Consider the following 21419-nt stretch of genomic DNA (forward strand, 5'->3'; position numbering starts at 1 on the left):
TCCTATGGCAATAATGCCACAAAAACCTCAGCAACATATAACAGAAACAGCGATTAAAAGGGTTTCGGAACAAAAACAAATTACTGCATAAAAAGGAACCAAGAACGGAATAACAACGGCTCCAGTGACGATCTCCGGTGATGACAATGTCGTTTTCCGGCGACCAAGCATGGCAGCACAACTAGAATAGAACCAAAAGGAGCGGTGGCAACTCCCGAGCAGCTCCGGTAAGCTCCATTAGTGGCCTCTGGCAGCTCCGCGGGTGGCGACGAGAGCGAGGCGGCACCAGCCACGACTGGGACGAGCTCCTCCTCTTCTTCGCGTTTCTCACACTTTGGTCTCGGTTCCCGACGGCGATGCCTCCCCTCTCTCGCGTCGAGTTCTCCTCGTGGTTTCTCAACGGCAGCTCAATGGCGACAACAGCTATAGCTACAGTAGTGACGATCGTGGAGCAACGGCGGTTGGGCATTGAGGACGAAGCCATCTTCTCCGTCACGTGTTCAGCCTCTCTCTCTCTCTCTCTCTCTCTCTCTCTCTCTCTCTCTAACAAATTTTTTAACAGAGAGATCATATTATCCCAAAATAAAAAGGTTGAGGGTCGAAGTGTCCTTTTTCTCTCTCTCTCTCTCTAACAAATTTTTTAACAGAAAGATCATATTATCCCAAAATAAAAATGTTGAGGGTCGAAGTGTCCTTTTTTTTAGACAGAAATTACTGTCTTTCGTAAAAATGGACAAGGACCAAATTAAGTGTTTATTCGAACTTTTAAAGAATGACGGAAGAATTAAGAAATTACATAAGAGATCAGTTACCACAATATATGCATCATTAATATTTTATAAGTTATGAATATGTATCCATTTATATTTCTTTTTATTTATATAATCAAGTTGAGCAAAGATGCAGTGGCTATATAAAGATTATTAGACTACTAAGGGAGATTATGTAGCGCTTTATATTTTAATATGTTAGTAGCATGCATTAAGAGTTGAAAAGTATAAAAGAAGTGTTGTGGTTACTAGTCATGAGTCTTTTGTTTTGATCTTCTCCTTTTTATGTAATTTAAATAAAAAAATATTTTATTTTTATTTTATTCAAATAAAATTAAAAGTACTTTTTTATATAATTTTTTTATTAAAAAAATATTTTTTTAAAAAATAAAAAAATTTAAATAATTTTTTTAAAAATCAATCCAAACTAACCCTTAATAAATAAACTATAGGCTGAGACAAAGCACCTTAAAAATGTTCATATTCCATTAATTCTTTTTGCAGAAAAATTCTTAACTTGGCTATTAGGTCCCCTCAACCATGTGCAACTTAATTTATAAAAGTTTTGCAAAATTATCTCCTTTCATGGAAATACCGCTAGAATCATGAAGCAAAGCAACTTCACCTATTAATTGTAATATATTGTCTATGTGCAGACAGAAGAAGTAGTAATTTGGAACATTTAGTTGGAACGCAATGGTAGAATTTTCAATCATAAAGAAGCAGGTGTTGAGATCATACAACATAGAACGTATTGGAGCTACAACGAATGGACTAACAGTAATCCTTTGGGTTGTTGATGGCACTGCAGGAGATGAGGGCGGTTTCAAATTTATTATATTAATTATTTTCGTATCTGTTTGTTCATGCTCCACTTCAATGTGTTAAGCTTTCTTTGTTTCAAAAAAAAAATTGTCTATGTGCAGTATTGTAACAAAAATGCGATGACATCAAATTCTAAAAGGGATGCAGTGAACTATATCGTTTTATTCATTTCCAAAATCATGTACATATAAACTATAATTACTTTGGACCGAGTAAACAACTTCTTTCCCATGACCATGAGTAATATACTAATATATAATAATTCTTGGTATTCATACACCTGTGAACAACTCCAGAATCCGGATGCTTACATTGCAAGAAGAAAATCGATCACATTAAAAAATCCCATCACATTAAAACTAAAATCGCACAAGTGTGACTTCAGAGGTAGAAGGCCGTTGGATACTTGAATATGAGAAGATTCAAATCCAAATACACTATTGAATAATACTGTAATTATTGGAGTATATACACATAGAAAGTCTCAGCAATAAATTAATTCACATTAATGTCAAGTAAATAAACACCTCATTACTTGCCAATCTACTAAGCTATCAAGCCTAAAAAACACCAGTGCAAGTTTGCAACAAGGGAAAATAAACCTCAGATGGGAGCTGCACATGTGGTTCTAAAGTGGCCTGTTTGATTACAACGGCTACAATGCACCACACGCTTGACACGGCCGCGGTCCTCTGCACGAACACGCTTCTTCCTTGGTCGTCCAGGTGGTCTGAGTGATTTTGGAGGATTAATGACAACATCAAGAGCATTGGTTGCATTGGGATCCCCTTCAGACAACTCCTTCCATAGAGATTTATCAGGAATTGGATGTATGGTTTGGGAATATGTCTTCCGGTATGTTGCAACTGTAAAGCAGCTCTCCGTGAATCTGTGGACATTCTGCCTGCAAGAAAGAAGTGCTGCCACTGCATGCGCACAGGGCAAACCATAGAGCTGCCAGCCTCGACAAAGACAGCAACGATTCCTAATATCAACTATATTTGTTCCTTCATGAGAAATAACTTCAAATTCAGCTTCATTGGCACGAAGAACCTGATATGTACGAGCGCGTTCAAGAGCCTCTGCAACACGTCTCTCGGCAGAAGGAACAAGTATTGATGTCCACTGCATGCTGGTCTCTCGCCGTTCATTAAACCAAGTCATTAGCTGCCTTCTGATGCATTCCATCATTTGAATTATGGGAAGGCCAGATGCCTCCAATATCCAAGTGTTTAAAGATTCAACAATGTTAGCTGTCAAATGACCAAACCTTTGCCCCTCAAAATATGCAGTAGCCCACAGCCGCGGAGGAATTCTTCGAATCCAATATGCAGCATCTTGTGATATCTCTTCGATCTCCAGAACTTTTGCTTCAAATTCGATCACCGTAAGTGCATTGGCTGCTTCCCAGAGGAGATTACCAAGCATAGTGTTATTAAATTCTTTTCGAAAGCTGTCGCTCAAGTGACGCATACAAAATCCATGGAATGCTGTAGGAAAATTCGCTTCCACACCATCAACAATTCCCTTAAGTCTATCAGACAGAATTGTAAGCCTTGGCATGTTTTCAGTGTTAATCTCAAGCAGGTTGTGAAGCTCAGACAGAAACCACATCCAATTATCATCATTCTCTTCATCAACAACACCAAATGCCAAAGGAAAGAGGGCACCGTCACCATCAAATCCAGTAGCAAGAAGCAAGGTACCAAGATACTTGCTTTTTAAATATGTTCTATCAAGCCCCAAGAGCGGCCGACAAGCATTTAAAAAGCCATATATACAAGCTTGAAAAGAAACAAAGAGACGTTGGAAGCAATTATCAGTGGGACTTCCATATACAGATGCAATACTTCCGGGATTTGTGCGTTTCAATTGTTCGCAGTATTGCGGAAGCAATCTATATCCTTCTTCGAAAGAACCACGCATTGCAGCCATGATACGCTCCTTGCCTCTCCATGCCTGCTTGTAAGATAAGGTAATACCATGAACCCTATGGATCTCTTCCAATATTTCCTTTGGCTTGCAATTAGGGTTCTCTTTCAGCCTTTGCTCCACAGAATTAGCGACCCACTGAACTGAGGCTTGTTGATGGCCAAGATGGGCAATTCCTCCACATGTATGATTCTCATGGATGGTCCTAATGGTAAATGTTGGAACCCCTGGGAGCTTGGCCGCATGAATGCGCCACGGACAGCCTTCACTTGCACATTTAGCAGTAAAGCGGGTCTTGTCGGATTTTATGGTTTGCATCTCAAAGTGCAAAGCAATTGCTGCATCCCTCAATGCCCGTCGACAACTCTTCACATCAGGGAATTCTTGCCCAACTGAGAGTTCGTAAGTGGGATTTACAGCAACAACACGTGCCTGAATTACAGGAGTAGATAGCATAAGCTGGGACTGTTCGATACCCAAATGATCGGCAGAATCAATGCCCATCTCCGTGTTCTGAACCACAGTCAGGGCCATGTTCTCATCAAATTCATGGTTCTCAGAAACGGGCAAATCATTGTTCTCCGACAGTACCAACTCATGATTATGTTCAGGAAGGGGTAACTCACGGTCATCATGCTCTGGTTTGTGATCCATGGAGAGTTCATGCTCATGGCCATAAGTGTGACAATGCTCACCTTCTTGATCATGGCTCTGTCTCATCTCCAACTCATGGTCTTGGTCTTGGGCATTTCCCAGGCCAAGTTCATGATCATGACTTTGCCCCAGATCCATATGATGCTCATGGCCTGCCCCCAGTTCCAATGCATGACCCTGGCTGAGCCCCATATTATGATCATGGTCCATCACTAATTGTTGGTCATGGCTTATTGCTAAATTGTGATTTTGACCAAGTATCAAATCTTGATTAGTCATCAAAGATATAAATGACCACTGCACAAAGTACAACACCAATAACTGATTAAGGACCGAGACACTGCTGCAAGATCCTGCAGATACAATGGAAAAGTCAGATACAGCATATCAATCCTATGTCCTGCACAGAAACATCAAAGGTGCTGAATTGCATGCATCACAAGAAAGCTACAACAGGAACAAAATGAAGATGATGCACGTAACCATTTCACACAGAATATGAAACAAGTCAAGTGAAATCTCTAGGCAGGCAGCAAACAAATAGAAGGCAGGTAATTCAAGAAGCATCTAATAAAGAGAACATATTACTTTTCTTTCCTTTCTTCAAGTACTCTCCTACCTTAAGTACATATTAAATGCGATTTGACAGTATGTACATACTACAGAATCATGTGAGTCATATTGGCAGAACACACAGAAAGTAAATTGCTCTAATGATTGCCACAATATCTCCCAAATAAGAAAAGTAAATAAATAAATGACAGATATGCCTACAAACTTAAAAGAAGAGCTGTCCACCGTTTTTAATATATAAGTACAACAATATAGAGGACCCAATCCAGGGAGGAAATACCCATGAAGAGGTGGTCGAGGCCATATATAATGAAAGAAATGGCCAAATACCACCACAATCATACATCCTAGTCCTTCGACACAAACTCATAAGATATATGACACATTCTTATCCACGCTCATAGTCTAACTTTTATGACTATACACCATATATCCGCAAGACAACATGAACTGACACTTTGTCAAAGGAACACTAAGAAGCCATTTAAGTATCCGTTTCAAATAAGCTAAGACCATCAACCACCATTATCAAACTAGAAAACTCGCATGTCATCTTCAAGTCATTTCTTGACCCATTTCAATCACCCTTCTTACCCACTACACAAATTCCTTAATACCATATGATTACTCTCCAGAATTCCCCCCTTATATAAACATATGTAATTATCCAATTCCCCCCTGTGGCATTACCATCAGGGGTTCATGGATACCAGTCCCAATCACAAATTGCATTATGCAAAATCAGCTGCTGATTACAATTTTACAGTTGCACAGCTGGAAATTCATACCCACACATCCATGATCAAATAGATAACAATCAAATGGTCAAACCCACACAACTGACATTGTAATAAATTATTTACCAGAAATTAAGATCAAAATCACCACTTTATTACAGCAAAATAGTAACAATAATAATTCAGAAAAATAGTGTAACAGAGCTAAGGTGAGAATCTATGTAAACAATCAAGAATGAAACTTTCATAAAACATAAGACATACAGAATTGATGTAAAAATATACAGCTCAGTTAAAATAATAATAATAATAATAATAATCTTTTACCTTTTCCAGGAGGGGTATAGTGCCATGGCCTTAGGATCTCGAAAGAAACACAAAGACGAAGTGAGTAACGCTCAGAAAGACACTACATCGAGGGTTCAGAGTATTAGGAACCGGATCAAATAAAGAACAATGGTTTTGCAATAGAGGGAAGAAGAAGAAGACTGAGAGTTTTGAAAAGGAAAAATGGCGGGGAAGTGGAGAAAATCGGAATTTAGGGTAAGAAGGGTAAGGAGAAGAGAGGAAGATTGGGAATTAGAAGGGTAGAAGCAGCATCGGTTCCGAGGGCTGAGAAGGGAAAAAATTTTGGGGAAAACAGGTTTGAGGCTAACCACAAAAAGAGGGTATTTAGGTCAAAGGAATTTTGCTTTTTTTTTTTGTGCTTCTTGAAATTACTGTTATGCCCCACTCCAATTTAAATTTAACCCATTTCATCTCGCCTCATCACTCATCAGTCATCAAGTCATCATAATTCACTACGTAAGATATAGTAAGGATTTTGTGTCTGGGTCTTCAAATAGATTGATAATTAATATTAATAATTAATTTTTATGTTTGTACGAAATCTAAAAGACTAAAACAATTGATTATTGAGTTTAATATTTTTCATGATGAATTATACTTGTTTGGCTAAACTTTGCGCAGAGAATCTCTTTTAGAAATATTAACAAAATTTAAATCAAAATATAAATACTTAAAAAATGATTTTTGTATTTAAGTGTAAAAGTAATTCTTATTCACTTATAATTATGAATCGTAAAAAAAGCTCACACCCGTAGATATTTACGAAGATTATTTACGACAGAGATCTGTAAAATTTTCATAGGACAGAGTCCTCGCAAATAAATGGGGATGGGGTGGGGATTGAGATACGCGAAAGAAAATTTACTTAAATATCCTTATATATAAATTGTGTAAGTAACCCTAATTTATTTTATTTTAATTTATATGTTGAAAATTTTTATGTGTATGTTATTATGTTATATGTATGAATTATGTTTGATTTGACATATTTGGTTGAATTATAAAATATTTTATTATGATTGTGTTAAAAAAAAATTTAAATTAAAAATTAATAACTATAGATATCCATGAGTATTCGCCTTCCTTGCAAGGAGAAATAAATAAGACCCATGACGGAAATAGGACGGGGACAAGGCCATTTTGCTAAATGGAAACAGAAAAGAGGAGTAGAGTGTAACATCTCGCATTTTTTTAAAATCTAAATATAAAAAAATTGTGATTTTATCTTGTTAAGTTTAAATTTTGTAATTTTAGAAATTATTTTGTTAGGAATAAATAAATAGATTCGGAGATAGTTTTCTTTTGAATCAATTAATATTTTTAAGTAACCTTATTATAACAGAATATTTTGTATAATTTTAGTAATTGAAAAATAAGAAAGAATTGTATAATTTAATTTAAGTAACTTTTATTCTAAAAGGTTACGATTTATTTTATTGATTTGATATCTTATTTTATAAATTAATTAATTGAGAGTAATTAAATTAGTTTTATTAATATTTGGAGTCAAGTTAATTAATATTTTTGTGTAAATTTTTATAATTGGTTATTTTATCTAATTTCAAATTAGAATTCAGTACTGGAAGTGTTATATAATTAAATTTAAGAAATTTCTATTATGAATAAATTATGATTTATTTTATTAGTTTGAACTCTTAGAGATTAATTTACTAGAAAATGATTAAATTGATTTTTATAAATACTTTGGGTTTAAGTTAATTAAGGTTTATGTACAATCTTTACTATAATTAGAGTTATTTTATATAAATTGGAATTAATGTTTTGATAATAGGAAAGTAATGAAAAAAATTATGTCGTATAATCTAAATAATTGATATTTTCGGATTTAAACCGTATTTTATAAAATGTGATTAGTATGCTTATTTTATAATTTAAATTAGAAATAATTATTTGAGCTCGTTAATAGATTGATAGATAAAATCTTATGCGTTTTGAAAGTAATCTTTATAGTATTATATTTGAATCTTAAATTGTTATTCTATCTCAAATATTTTATAAAATTTATGTTACTTGTATATATTTTTTCTAGTCTTATGTTTCTTATTTTAATACGTACCGTTATTATCTAATACGTATAATCCCTAACCAATCACAAACGCATACGCACACTACCACTAACCCTTTCCCCAAGTGATCCACGTTCTTTCATTCCTTACCATTCATTTACACTCAACAATTCACCACACATTTTCAATAGTATAACGCATAGAGGGAGAAAAGAGGGAGACGAGACACTGAGAAATAGGGGAAGAGGGAGTAAGAGAGCACGAGATGCAGAGGGAAGAGAGGAAGGGGGGAGCAGCGCCGGTGAGTGTCACTGCCACTGTTGCTGCTGTTGCTATCGAGTAGAAGAGGGAGGGAGGCTGTCGCACTTCTAGCCGCCACTGCTGAAGCTCCCCTCACCACTGTCAACGTCGGTTAGGGCAGAGGAGAAGAGGAAGAATAACGGAGAAGAGAGACTGACGGGGAGGGTAATACGGTTGCTGTTGATTTGGAGCTGCTACAAGAACGGCGGTTCCTGCTTCTAATCCCTGTCCTTTTGATTTTTGGAGCTGCGGTGGATGGAGCTTGTCATCGGAAAAAGCAAGCTGCCGCCACCAACTCTCAATTAAGCTAGGATCCTTCTCCTTGTTCTGATTTCAATTTTCCCATTTTTGAAACCGTAACACTCTCACCTTTACTCTGATTATACTTTGTTTCTCTTCCATGTGCTTGTTTTAATTATGGTTGCCTATATTTTTGTTGCTCAGCTCCCTTTTTGGCTCCTATTTCCTGCTACAATTAGGTCGAGTATTGAAGCTGGTGCTGCCATGGGACGGTTGAAGCCATTACTGATTCTGATTTTGTTATTGGGGTACTGGTCTTATCTTCTCCTTAGGGTTGATCCATTTACACGTTTTGTTTTGTCACTGCTATGGTTGCCATGTTCTGGTTTTAATTCTATTTTAGTTCTTGCTTTGTCTTGAATCCCTAGAGCTGAAATTGCTTGTGATTCTTATCCAATTTGAATCCTCTATTTTACTGCAACCATGGTCAGTACTGCGAAGGCTAATATTGTTGCTGTTCCGGTTGCGTGAGAGTTACCGCTGCTGCCCTGAAACTAAAAGAGAAGAGAGTTGTTACGTTAAAGTATGCGATTGCGACATCGAGGTAGGGGGTTTAAAATGATTTTAATTTATGAATGCCAACAAGGTTTACTGAATAACTGCAAATAGTATTAATAGCTGTGAGTAATTAATTGATTATATGAATGTTGGATTGTGATTGCGATTGTGCTTGGTGCTGTGATTGAATTGATTGTAATTATGTATGGTAGATGATTGAATTATTGATTGTTGGTTGTTGAAATGGTTGTTTGGTATATTGCTATGGCTGTGAAAGTGACTTGAGATTAGTAGAGGATTATGGTTTTGACTGATTATGTATAAATGGTTGAAATTAAGATAATCATTTGATATATTTGATACTGGATTGAGAATTGTTGAAGAATTAGGGCCTAAAAGACTAAACTATTATTAAGAATCTGGTTTTCAAAATAGAATGGTTACTTTGAGGACGGCCTAGTAATTTGCTAGCGATCGAAATGGTATGAGATTAAAATCTGAGTAAACTTTAACAAGTGTAGTTGTTAGGATTTAAATTTGAAGGTTTCGTATTAACTGAAAATTTAGTTATGATTTTTCAAAGTTAAGCCATAAAATCTGATTTTCTGCATTACCTTTAAGTGAAAACAGTAACTTTGAAAGACTGTAACTAATTCTGTGATGATCGGAATTGCGTTGAACCAAGTCCTGGTTAAACTTGGAAATAATTGGGACTGAATTGGAGAGTTTGAGATCTTTTCATTAAATATAAGATTTATGGTGAATTTTTGAGTAATGGTTGTGGGATCTGATTTTTACTGCAGAATTTTTGGAACAGCAGTAACTTGTTGGCTCTGTTGTGAATGTTCCGAATTAAATTTTGAAGCGAAACCAATTTTAAATAAAACTTTATTCCTATTATTTTAATATCGTAAAACTTCAGAACAGTTGAACTTGCGGTTTAAAAGATACGAATTTTTGAAAGATGACGCATTATGCAGAAAAAGCCAGATTCTGTTTTCTTAAATTAGTAACTTTGAGAGTTTATAACTTTTGATCCTGGATAGATATTGAGATTCAACCAATTGGAGGTGAAAATTAAGTATGTTTATCATATGTGATTTAAATTTCAGGGTTTTCCATGTTTTAATAAGTGAGTTATGGGACTTGGAAGAGGTTGTATTCAATGATTTGTAAATCAGAATTCTGCAGAGAATTACCTAACTTCGAAGCTACGTTACTTCTTCATTAAAAATGGTATGACCCTGGAACTAATTTAGAAAGAAATTTGGATAAGTTTTGTTTAACCACATTAATTTTGAAGGTGGTTGGATTTAATTTGTATTTTATATGAAATTTCGAATATTGTATGTTGCTGCTGTCTTCTGGTTTTAAGGCACTACAGAGCAGTCACGGTTTTGCTTATATTCCCGAAGCTAGAGTCAGCAAAAAATTGTGATTTTTGGTTTAATAAAAAGCTTAATCTGAGACGGTCGCATGGATATAAGGTTTGCATAATTCCGAATTCGTTTGATATTTTAAAAATAAAATTGAAATTAGATTGCCGATGTTGTTTTGGTGATTACTTCGATATGGAATTTAAGAAAATAGATTTTCTATACTATTATCAAATGCTTTTGAGAATATATTATTGTGGCAATTGCTGATAAGAAGTTGGTGAAATGTTGAGAAAGAAGGACCCGAAAGGGTGGCTAAGTCCTATTTTTAGAGGAAATTATGTCCAAATTTTTATAAAAGTATAAGGATTTAATTAAAATAAATTTAAGGCTTGATGATAACTTCACTGATTCTTTTAAAAAAAGATTATTTGGTTTATGAGGTTGTTGGCAAGGACATGGGTCTAGTCCCGCTTGCGTATTTGCAATTATGAAAGAAAAAGGAAAGAGTAAAGTACTTATTGTATGATTATCTGTTGCTTGAGGCAACCCAAGAGATATTTGTTTATTTGTTTGTTGCTTGAAGCAACCCAAGAGATGTTTGTTTGTTGCTTGAGGCAACCCAAGAGATATTGTTTGCTTATTTGTTGCTTAATGCAACCCAAGAGATAATATTTATTTATCTGTTGCTTAAAGCAACCCAAGAGCTTCTGTAGGGAAACTAGGATACGTACAGCAATTTTCCGTTCCCAAGAGTATATTTCCTGCGAGTAGAAAGCATAGGCTGTCTCAATAGAGCTGCTAATAATTATATGCGCATTTATTTGAACGGAAAATCGTATTCGAGAAATCGTGAACTCGTGACCGGATAAATGTCGGGAATGCATGTGCTAACCGACACATGAGCTCATGGCCTGCACTAGGACTAGACATTCATCATATGCATCTATGTGACATTGTTTGGGTGTGTATATTGTAATTGGTTTGCCTAAGTGAATAATTCTGTTTAATTGCTAATTGCTATACTTGATGTAATTGCTCTTAATTGTGTTTGTACCTCATTACCTGTGTTTGTAACTGATTGTTTGGAATGTGGTGATTGGATGTTGATTGAGTTGTTTGGGCCTGAGGCCGTGACTGGTACGTTTGAGGTCTAGTTCTGTATAAAGTATCTGACTGGTTCAGCATAGACTTAATGAACCTATACTTAGAGCAGGATGATCATTTATACCGCGTAGGTAACTTCTTTTATGTTATGGTCTAGTAAAGTATGAAAAAATCAAACTGGTTCAGCATAGACTTAATGAACCTATGCTTGGAACAGGTTGGTCATTCATACAGTCTAGGAAAACTTTTAAGAGCTTTATAAAGAAAATATAGGTCTAGGATTTTGAATAATTAACTAATGCTTTTAAAGAAGGTTAATTTTCTTTTAGATGTCTCTGAATGAAATTAACTATTTGCGTTTTATTCTTTACTTTCACGGCATTCTCGACCTCTACTAAGAACATGTGGTTTGGTTCTCACCCCAAATTTTCCACCCTTTTAATAACACAGGTTTGAAGATGCAATATGAAGCTGCAAGCGATTAGTAGGCCTTCTTTACGGTTTTAATTGCTTTCATAGAGTCCCCTCGCTGTCGTCCCTTGAGATTTTATTTTACATAGAGGGGTAGGTTTAGTATATTGTATTTGAATTTTATTTGGTTTCTTTTGTATTAAGAGTTATTATTAATAATATTTATGTGATTATTATTTGTTGGAAATCTTTGAAACACGACTTTACTAAATAAAAACAAAAATTTTCTGGCATTTCCTTAAAACTGAAACGCGAACTCGATACAAAGGCTCGATAATTAAGTAATTAATACTAGAAAAGGTTACGTAATGTTCTTTCCAGTAGAAATACCCTGACTTAAGCAAGGTATTTTGCTGGAAGGGATGTTACATAGAAGAGGGGTCCCCATCACAATAGAGACCCATTGCCATCCTTACTTATAACAAAAAAAATGTTAAACAAATATTTGATTATATATTATCAATAAATAATAGGTTAAATTACACAATTAATCCCTATATTTTTAATGAAATTATAATTTAGTATTTACATTTTAAAAGTTTATAAGTGGGTTCTTATATCAAATATAATTTTATAGTTAAGTTTTTATCGTATAAAAGACATCAAAATTAATGAAATATTCCTCAAGGAACATAATAGAGAACAAACATTGATATACTTCAAAACTCCAAATTTAAGAATGACAAAAAAAATTCATAAATGCTCTCTTCCCAAAAAAAATACACACTTATAAAGACTTAAAAGATACCATAAGATCAATTGGAATTTTTAGAATTCATACTTCACATGCATGTAAGAACCCAGTTTTTGATAAACTAACTTTTTCAGGTCATTTTGCAACTTATTCTGCAAAATCTGAGAATCACAGTTCATCATGAATTAATGAGACGAGCCCAGACTGTAAGAACCGCGACAAATTGACCGCTTAATTAATTAACATTCTAAATTGTTGGATCCTATTTTGGGCAATTAATTTAATTGATTAAGCAGTTAATTAGTCGCGGTTAGGATGCGAGCGGGATACTCTTGCCACAGACCTTACATCTCAACATAAGCGGGATTAACCAACCGTCCTTGCCAGGCGCATAGCGTCTCAACAATCTCAATATAAAACAATATTACAGTGATTTTCAGAAATCATGTTCAGTACTCAGTCCACTCTGAGTCCTAGACTCGTCTCAAAGTATCATCAAATCCACAACTCCACAATTTCATCATGCCAATCATCTTTACAATACTCTATCATTTCACTCATCTAATCTACCCTAAGTACTCTAGAATCCTAAGTCTCCGATTTCTAAATTCATACAAAAATTCACGAAATCAAATTACTAACTCATCTCTTAGAAATATTAGGACCTAAGTAGTATGTACTATTCCTAAATGGCATTCAAAGAATGTTTGGAAAGTATGAGAACCTTTAAAAATGAATAAAAACAATTTTTTAGCAAAACAGGGGTCTCGCGTACGCAAGCCCCTACCTCGCGTATGCATGCTGTTGAAAAAGGGGTGGTCACGTATGCAACCCCCTGCTCGCGTGTGCGAGATGTCCAACCTGTATGGGTTGCTCGCGTCGCGTGTTACAGTTCGCGTACGCAAGGGTTTATTTTTGAATAGCTCACGTACGCATGCAGTGCCTCGCGTACACGAGATACCCAACCCGAATGGTTTGCTCGCGTCGTGTGCACTGTGTCGCGTACGCAAGGGTCGAAAGTCTGCTGGTTCATGTACGTATGCAGGGCCTCGCGTATGTGAGATGGCTAACCCGAATGGGTTGGTCACGTCGCGTGCACCATGTAGCGTATGCAACCCTCACCAGACTCAGAAAATTTCAAAGTTGTAGAATTCAGTTTTTGGCACCAAACTTTAAACAGTCATAAATTCTTCTACAAAAGTCCATTTTGGTCAAACTTTATATCAATGTAAAGATCTTTAAATGAGCTTTTGTTTTCAACAAATTTTGAAAACTGAGGCTCAAGTTATGATCCGTCAAAGTTCACCAAAAACTGGTTTTTACCTAAAGTTAACAAGGTTCTTAACTTCCAAAATTCACAACCAGAACCAAATATCCTACAACCAAAACAATTTGAATAGACCTAAATAATGTCTACCTACCTTCCAATTCTTTCCACAACCTATTGACATGAAATTTCACCGATTTCATCCAAAATTCTCACTTACCTTCCTCAAATTCTCAATGATTACACTCAAACATCATTCCTCCATATCCAATATTTATCAATATCAATAATGCTCATAATTCATTATCAACACTCAAAATCATCTTTTTCAACCTCCATTTCAATAATCAACAACAACATCCAAGTTCAACATCATAATTCATCAAAACTAACAAAGCCATCATACATTATCAAATTCAACAATTTCCAGCAATCAATTTAATCCTATCCTAAATTCCACTAGCCTAAGTGTCCAGAAATATTATATATTACATAGAGAAAACTAAAATCATACCTTGGCTGATTCCTAATATGCACAATACCCCAAGATTTGATTTCCAACAAGTCTCAACTCACCAACAAGCCACCAATTCAAGAACTAATGCCCTAATAATCACAATTTCAAGCTAGACATACATAATTTACCATAAATCAACACCTAGGGTTCATAAAAATTACAATTTCACAAGGTAAAGAGCTTCTTTATCTTCTCCGATGGTGTTTGGGGCACAAACTACCAATAGTCCAACCTTAGATACCACCTAATTAATCAAAACACAAAAATTCACTCAAAACCAAAACTTAAAATTTCAAATTTCTTAGGACAGAAAACTGGGCAAGAAATTTTGAGAAGCTTACCACAATACTTAGCTAGAAGTGACGGGCTCGTCGAGAGCTTCGCATAGTCGCTGACGGCACGCGAATTGGAGCACCGTAGCTCAAGTTATGGTCACCGAAAGTTGTATGTGAATTGTGTCACTTCTCTTCTCCTCTCTTCCCACTTGCAGCTGGTGTGTTGGTGTTTATGAGGGTTATGAGGCTGAATGGTCTTCATTAATGGTGTTATATGTGTTGGGCTTGGGCCCAGTCCAACTCGTTATTGTTTTTGGTCCGTTTGGCCCAACTTTAGACCAAACATTTAAAATTAGTGCCCGATTTTTAACTTTAATTTATTTTCTAAGTTTTTCCACTGTTTTTGTTAATCTTGCACAGTACTGGACAGACTTAAGCTGGTACTGCCGGTTAATTTTCCGGTTTGTGTTTTTTTGCGGTTTTTTGCAGAAAATTATATTTTCCAACTTAGAAGAATCTACTGGGTCCAAAAATCATATTTAAATTTTCTAATTAATATTCTAAATTTTTGGATTCTATTTTGGGCAATTAATTTAATTAATTAAGCAGTTAATTAGTCGCGGTTCTTACATAGACAAAAAAATAGAAAATAAATAATAAATATGATAATTAATAAGTCAAAATTGACATGTATCTCGTTTACACTGTAAAAGAGATCAGGCTAGTAATAACGCTGTCGTATCACGTTTATACATGTGTTGTGTAATGGCCTTATCTCGTTTACACTGTAAACGAGATAAGAGAACCGGAGGCCGATATATATGTATCTCATCTATAGCCTCTTCAGACCCTTTGACTTTTTTTATTTTGGTATTTCTCTCACTTTTACCCATTTCTAATCATATTTATGAGTTACTTGAAGAATATGGCAAGCGCTGATAATCACGATAGTGACATTAACAGACTAAACGTGACTTGACACATTGCACAAACGTTTAAGTTATTTATTTTACTAAACATTTTCAATATTCAAGTAAACTTTTTATTGTAAATAAATTTATAATTTAAATTTATAATTTATTATTTATCAGAGGCTTTGCCTACTTCTTCCGAGGAGAACAAATCACATACTCCCACCACTAGACGCTATTGTCCCGTACCTGAGGGAGGCCGGGTTCAGTGATGATTGTCGCTCAGAAATTTTGTGTTCAACAACTCCCTGATGATGATATTCGTCGAGCGTTGGCACCCAAAGACTCACACCTTCCACATGCTGTGGGGTGAGTGCACGATCACCCGATAGGACATCGCATACCACCTCGGGCTGCATGCTAATGGAGATCCCGCGGGTGGTTTCTTTCGTGAGTTTCACATGTGGTACGGGATTGGGGCTTCGGAGTGGGTTGAGAAGCTACTCGGTGCTAGACCTCTTGTGGTCCAACAACAGGGAGCACAGAGGAATGAGTCTTTCTCCCTGAAGCTGACATGGCTTTGAGATCGTGTCCGATAGATGTCGCCCAGTACTGATGACTCAGCCACCCTCCAACAATATGCGAGGTGCTACATATTGTTGATGATCGGAGGTTACTTGATGACTGATAAGTCCAATAATGAGGTTCATCTCCGGTGGCTCCCACTACAGGAGGACTTTGTGAGGTGCCATAGTCGGTCATGGGGATCTGCAGTGCTAGCATGGACGTACCACTCCCTATGCTCTGTGGCCCACCGTTCTACCACAGACTTTATCAGGTGCACTCCTTTGCTGGTTTTTTGGACGTACCAGAGGTTCCCTAAGTGGTCTCCACCTGAGCGATAGATTCACATGTTCCTTATAGCTGCGAGGTAACTATATATATTGGTTTTTATATTCTTCATTTTTTGCTTAACATTATTAATATAGATTGATTGAATGGTGGTTAATGTTGCAAATGTCCATAGGTTGATCGGCATGACATAGCAGAGCAGGGACTAGCACGAGCAAAGGATCCGCAAATGGCATCGGGAATTGCATCAGTTACTCTGGGATGAGGTAAGCCATGCATCATTTTATTTGGTCCAGTTGCGTAGATTAGTCAACCTTTTGTAGCATCTGTCACTGACACATGTTTCAATGCGTCTGTTGTAGTTCACATTGACGTCGTACGACAACCCTACTCTGCAAGATATGTGATGCCAAGGCATCTTAGGCTAGTTTCACTAGCCTTTTTCACTTGTTTTCATTAAGTTTTATGCACTTTCTTGAGCAATAAGTAAGTATTTGGATAAATATTTCATGCAGACCTTGATTCAATCAAGCATGGATAAATTGATGCATTTTCATAAGATTTATGCTAGATTTACTTGTTTGTTATAAATGTTGCAAACATCTTGTGATTATAGAAAACTTTGATGCATTTGTTTGGTTGATGATAGGTGGAAGGAAGCAGAGGAATGACAAGGAAGAGGCAGGGGAAGCAACGTTGGTGGCCAAAGTTGGCTCACCAACGTTGCCTCAAACATTGAGGAAGAGGGCCATGCAACGTTGGTGCCAAAGTTGGCTCATCAACGTTGCTAAGCAACGTTCTACAATGGCTTAAAATGCAACGTTGGTGGCCAAAGTTAGCTCACAAACATTGTTGGCAACGTTCTTACAAAAAGGGGTACAACGTTGGAGGGAATGTTGGCTCACCAACATTACCTCCAACGTCTTCAATAAGACTCAAAGTTGGAGCTGAGAAAATTGCCTTGTGTGCGTACCCATGGCTTTGTGTGCGTATGCAAAAGAAGAAAAAGTTCAAGTGTGCGCACGCACAAGGCAGTGTGCGTACGCACAAGCATACAACATTGGAGGTAACGTTGGGAAACCAACGTTGGGTCCAACGCTTGGGATAAAAATTTCAAATCTGGAGTTCAAAAATTTGCTGTGACACGTACGCGTCGATGACGCGTACGCCTGAACGTGAATTTTAACCAATCTGGCAAACGCGTGAGCAACGCATACGTGCAAAATGCTGTTTTGACACGTACGCGTGGGTGACGCGTACGCGTTGATGAACGAACGTTGGTGCACCAACGTTGGGTCAAACGTTAGGTGCAACACTCAATCCTTTTTCAAAGAACGTTTGACCCAACGTTTTCCTGTAAACGTTGATCACCAACGTTGATGCTGACTCCACCATAATTGAGCACCCATGTAGAGTATGAACGTTAGTTTGCCAATGTCCCTTCCCAACGTCATTGAGAGCCAGTTTAACTGCTTCAACGAAGGCCAAAGCCCACTCCAAAGACTTGAAGACTGATGGAAGAAAGTGTGTAAATAACAGAGAGTTTGAGTTAGAAAGGGAGATTGGCACATGGGAAGATCCAGGATTGCAAACACTTTGTATTACTTTCTGCAATTCAGTTTTATTACAGAATGTACTTTTCAATTTCAATTTCCATTTCCAGACCTATGAACAACTAAACCCCTCTTCATTGGGTTAGGGAGCTCTGTTGTAGTTCAATGGATAAATAATAGTTTTCATTTTTCTTCCTCTTTCTTTTCTCTTGATTTTACTTGAAAGCTTTCAATCTTCATCCTATTGAGTAATTGTCTTGAAAGAGAAATTGCTCATACTTGGATTTCCTCTGAACTTTGAGAGAGGAATGAGAAAATCATACTAGAAATGCTTTCTCACATCGGATTAGGTTGGGGGTTGGATGGATATAGTGACATGGAACCCTATCAATACTTTTATCTATGAAAGTGTGTGGTATAATCAGTGACCAACCTTTATCTCTTCCCATGAGCAATTAAATCAAGACATTGGGCAATTGTTCAAGCTTAGAGAGATTGGATTGCCAAGACATTGGGATCCAATCACCTAAGATTGCCAAGAAGATTAATGAATGCATTGATTGAGGAAGAGATGAGAATGAACTTGATCCGGAGAATGCAATATCTCCTAAGCCCAATGAACCTCCCCATTCTGATCTTTCCCTTTCTTTAATTTTTTGTTGTTTACATTTATGCTCAATCACCCCCACTCCCATTTAATTTCTTGCAATTTACTTTCTGCAATTTAATTTTTGCCATTTATATTCTGCTATTTACATTCCCGTTCTTTACTTTTCCTGCCAATTCAAATTCTGCAATTCTCAATCCAAATTTTGCTCAGTTCAACTAGAACACTCCTCTAATTAAAGTTGCTCAACCAATCAATCCATGTGGGATTCAACCTCATTCTATTGTGAATTTTTACTTGACGACAATTCGGTAAACTTGCTGAAGGGAAATTTGTTGAGAGACAGATTTTTATGCATCAAGTTTATGGCGCCGTTGCCAGGGATTGATTATGCATTGACAATGATTAAATTGGAGGATAACTAGATTGAACACTTTTCTTTTCTTTTGATTGCTAGTTTTTTATTTCAGTTTGTTTACTGCTATTCTCTGCAATTTAAGTCATTTTTCTTTGTTCATTTACTTTCTAGCACACTAATCCACTAAATGTTTGATTAATTGCACTAACCACTCTAACCATAACACTTAACAAAAGTTAATTCTCCACTTGCTGTTTGCTTGTTGTTTGTTGAGTGTATAACAGGTAGAAGAAGAGGAGCATCGGCTTCTTTTGACAATGAACCAGAGAGGTCTTTCTTTAGACTAAGGAGGGAAGCAAGAGGTAAAGGCATAGTTGGTGAAGAAGAGTTGGAAGAAGATCTGGACATTACAATGGATGAAGAAGTTCATAATCACGCTGGAGAAGGTGTTGGTAACCATGTTGGGCAGGAGAGAAGAGTTATAGGCTCCTACATCAACCTAAACCCTGGGAATTGTGGAAGCAGCATTCTAAAACCAACCATTCATGCCAATAATTTTGAGTTAAAGCCACAACTCATCACCCTTATTCAAAACAATTACTTATTTAGAGGAAGTGCCCAGGAAGACACCAATCAACATCTAACCACATTTTTGAGAATATGTAATACTGTGAAGTCCAATGGTGTTCATCTCGACACCTACAAATTGCTTTTGTTTCCCTTTTCTCTCAGGGATAAAGCATCAAAGTGGCTAGAGTCCTTTTCTAAGGAGAGTTTGACAACATGGGAAGATGTGGTGAATAAGTTTTCGCAAGATTTTACCCTCCCCAAAGAGTTAACATATTGAGGGCTAAGGTGCAAACATTCAGGCAACAAGATGGTAAAACTTTCTATGAAGCATGGGAGAGATACAAGGAATTGACAAGAAAGTGCCTTCCAAACATGTTCAATGAGTGGGTACAGCTGCATATTTTCTATGAAGGATTGTCACAAGAATCAAAGAAGGCCTTATATTACTCTTCAGGAGGATCTCTCAACAAGAAAAAGACAATTAAAGAGGCTATAGATGTCATAGAAACTGTAGCCAACAATGAATACTTCTATGCCTCTGATAGAAGCACCAACAGAAGAGTGCTGGAGCTGAATCATATGGATGCACTGCTAGCTCAAAACAAGCTAATCACTAAACAATTGGCAGACCTCACCAAGCAAATGGAGAGGAATCAAGCTGTAGTAGTCAATACTCAACCACAAGCCCAAGAAGAGTTCAATGCAGAAGAAGGAGGTGATTGGGAGCAAGTCAATTATGTTGGAAACTCATCAAGACAAGCCTATGATCCATACTTCAAAACCTATAACCCTGGTTGGAAGAACCACCTAAACTTTGGGTGGAAAAACCAGCAAACCCAGAACCAAGATCATAGACCTCACAACTCCACCTACCAACAAACTAACCAAAGACCATACCAAGCCCCACACAACAACTCTTTCCAACCTCCATATCAAGCCCAAAATAGCCATTCTTAGCATCCCAATTCCAACTTACCATCACCATCTGAGGATAGACTATCCTAGATTGAGGCCTTGCTTAGAGATCTGTGCAAGGAAATTCAAGACAATAAGGCCTTCAAGGATGAAGTAAGGTCTAATATGAAGAATCGGGGAGATACCATCAAAAAGCTTGAATTTCAAGTAGGATACCTCTCTTAGCAAATTCCTAAGCCTACTGACAAATTTCCAAGTGATACTGAGAAGAACCTAAGAAGAAAGACCAAGAATGTGAGATGGAAGAATGCAAGGCGATCACTCTAAGAGATGAAGAGATTTCAGAGGAAGAATTTAGCAAGCCATCAGAGCATACTCAAGGAGTTCCACAGGAGATACTGGAAGAGAAAGAACAAGGAAGTGACCCTGCACAAATGAAGGAACCAATAGAGAAGGAAGTTCTGAAACCATATATACCAAAAGCACCATTCCCTCAGAGGCTCAGGGGTGGTGAAAAAGAGAAGACATATTCCAGGTTTTTAGATGTATATACATCTCTTCATATCAACATTCCCTTCATTGAAGCCATCCAATGGATGCCATCATACATTAAGTGCATGAAGGAGTTTCTAACCAAGAAGAGTACCTTAAAGGGTGGGCAAACAGTAGTGATGACTAAGGAGAGCAGTGCCCTCATCCAGAAGGATTTACCATCAAAGAAGAAGGATCCAGGGGGTTTTCACATCTCTTGTGCTATAGGAGACACAATGATCGATAGGGGACTTTGTGATCTGAGAGCGAACATAAATTTAATACCTCTATCCCTCATGAGGAAGCTGCAAATCAATGAGTTAAAATCTAAAAACATAATCCTTCAACTGGCTGACAAGACTCAGAAACAAGAATTAGGAGTGGTTGAAAATGTATTGGTGAAGGTTGGGAAGTACTTCCTCCCTATAGATTTTTTTGTTCTTGAGATGGA

General features: G+C 36.8%; 1 protein-coding gene and 2 long non-coding RNA genes across 3 annotated transcripts; 2 read left to right on the forward strand and 1 right to left on the reverse strand.

Moving 5' to 3' along the window:
- Nucleotides 1-2008: 2008 nt before the first annotated feature.
- LOC112775800 (uncharacterized) lies at nt 2009-6150 on the reverse strand. The gene is made up of 2 exons (XM_025819654.3): nt 5819-6150; nt 2009-4534 (listed from the first exon to the last, which is right to left on the reverse strand). Exon 2 carries the CDS (start codon nt 4458-4460, stop codon nt 2199-2201), a length of 2262 nt encoding a protein of 753 aa, XP_025675439.1. The 5' UTR covers nt 4461-4534; nt 5819-6150; the 3' UTR covers nt 2009-2198.
- A 1758-nt stretch (nt 6151-7908) lies between these two features.
- Nucleotides 7909-12105, forward strand: LOC112776429 (uncharacterized). Its single transcript, XR_003189934.3, has 4 exons — nt 7909-8522; nt 8611-8714; nt 8898-9010; nt 11898-12105. It is a non-coding gene; the product is annotated as an uncharacterized lncRNA (long non-coding RNA).
- Nucleotides 12106-15762: 3657 nt separating this feature from the next.
- On the forward strand, nt 15763-18182 carry LOC140181953 (uncharacterized). Its single transcript, XR_011877653.1, has 3 exons — nt 15763-16513; nt 16610-16700; nt 16797-18182. It is a non-coding gene; the product is annotated as an uncharacterized lncRNA (long non-coding RNA).
- Nucleotides 18183-21419: the final 3237 nt, after the last annotated feature.

This window comes from Arachis hypogaea, chromosome 19 (genome assembly GCF_003086295.3).
Source record: "Arachis hypogaea cultivar Tifrunner chromosome 19, arahy.Tifrunner.gnm2.J5K5, whole genome shotgun sequence".
Lineage (NCBI taxonomy): Eukaryota > Viridiplantae > Streptophyta > Magnoliopsida > Fabales > Fabaceae > Arachis > Arachis hypogaea.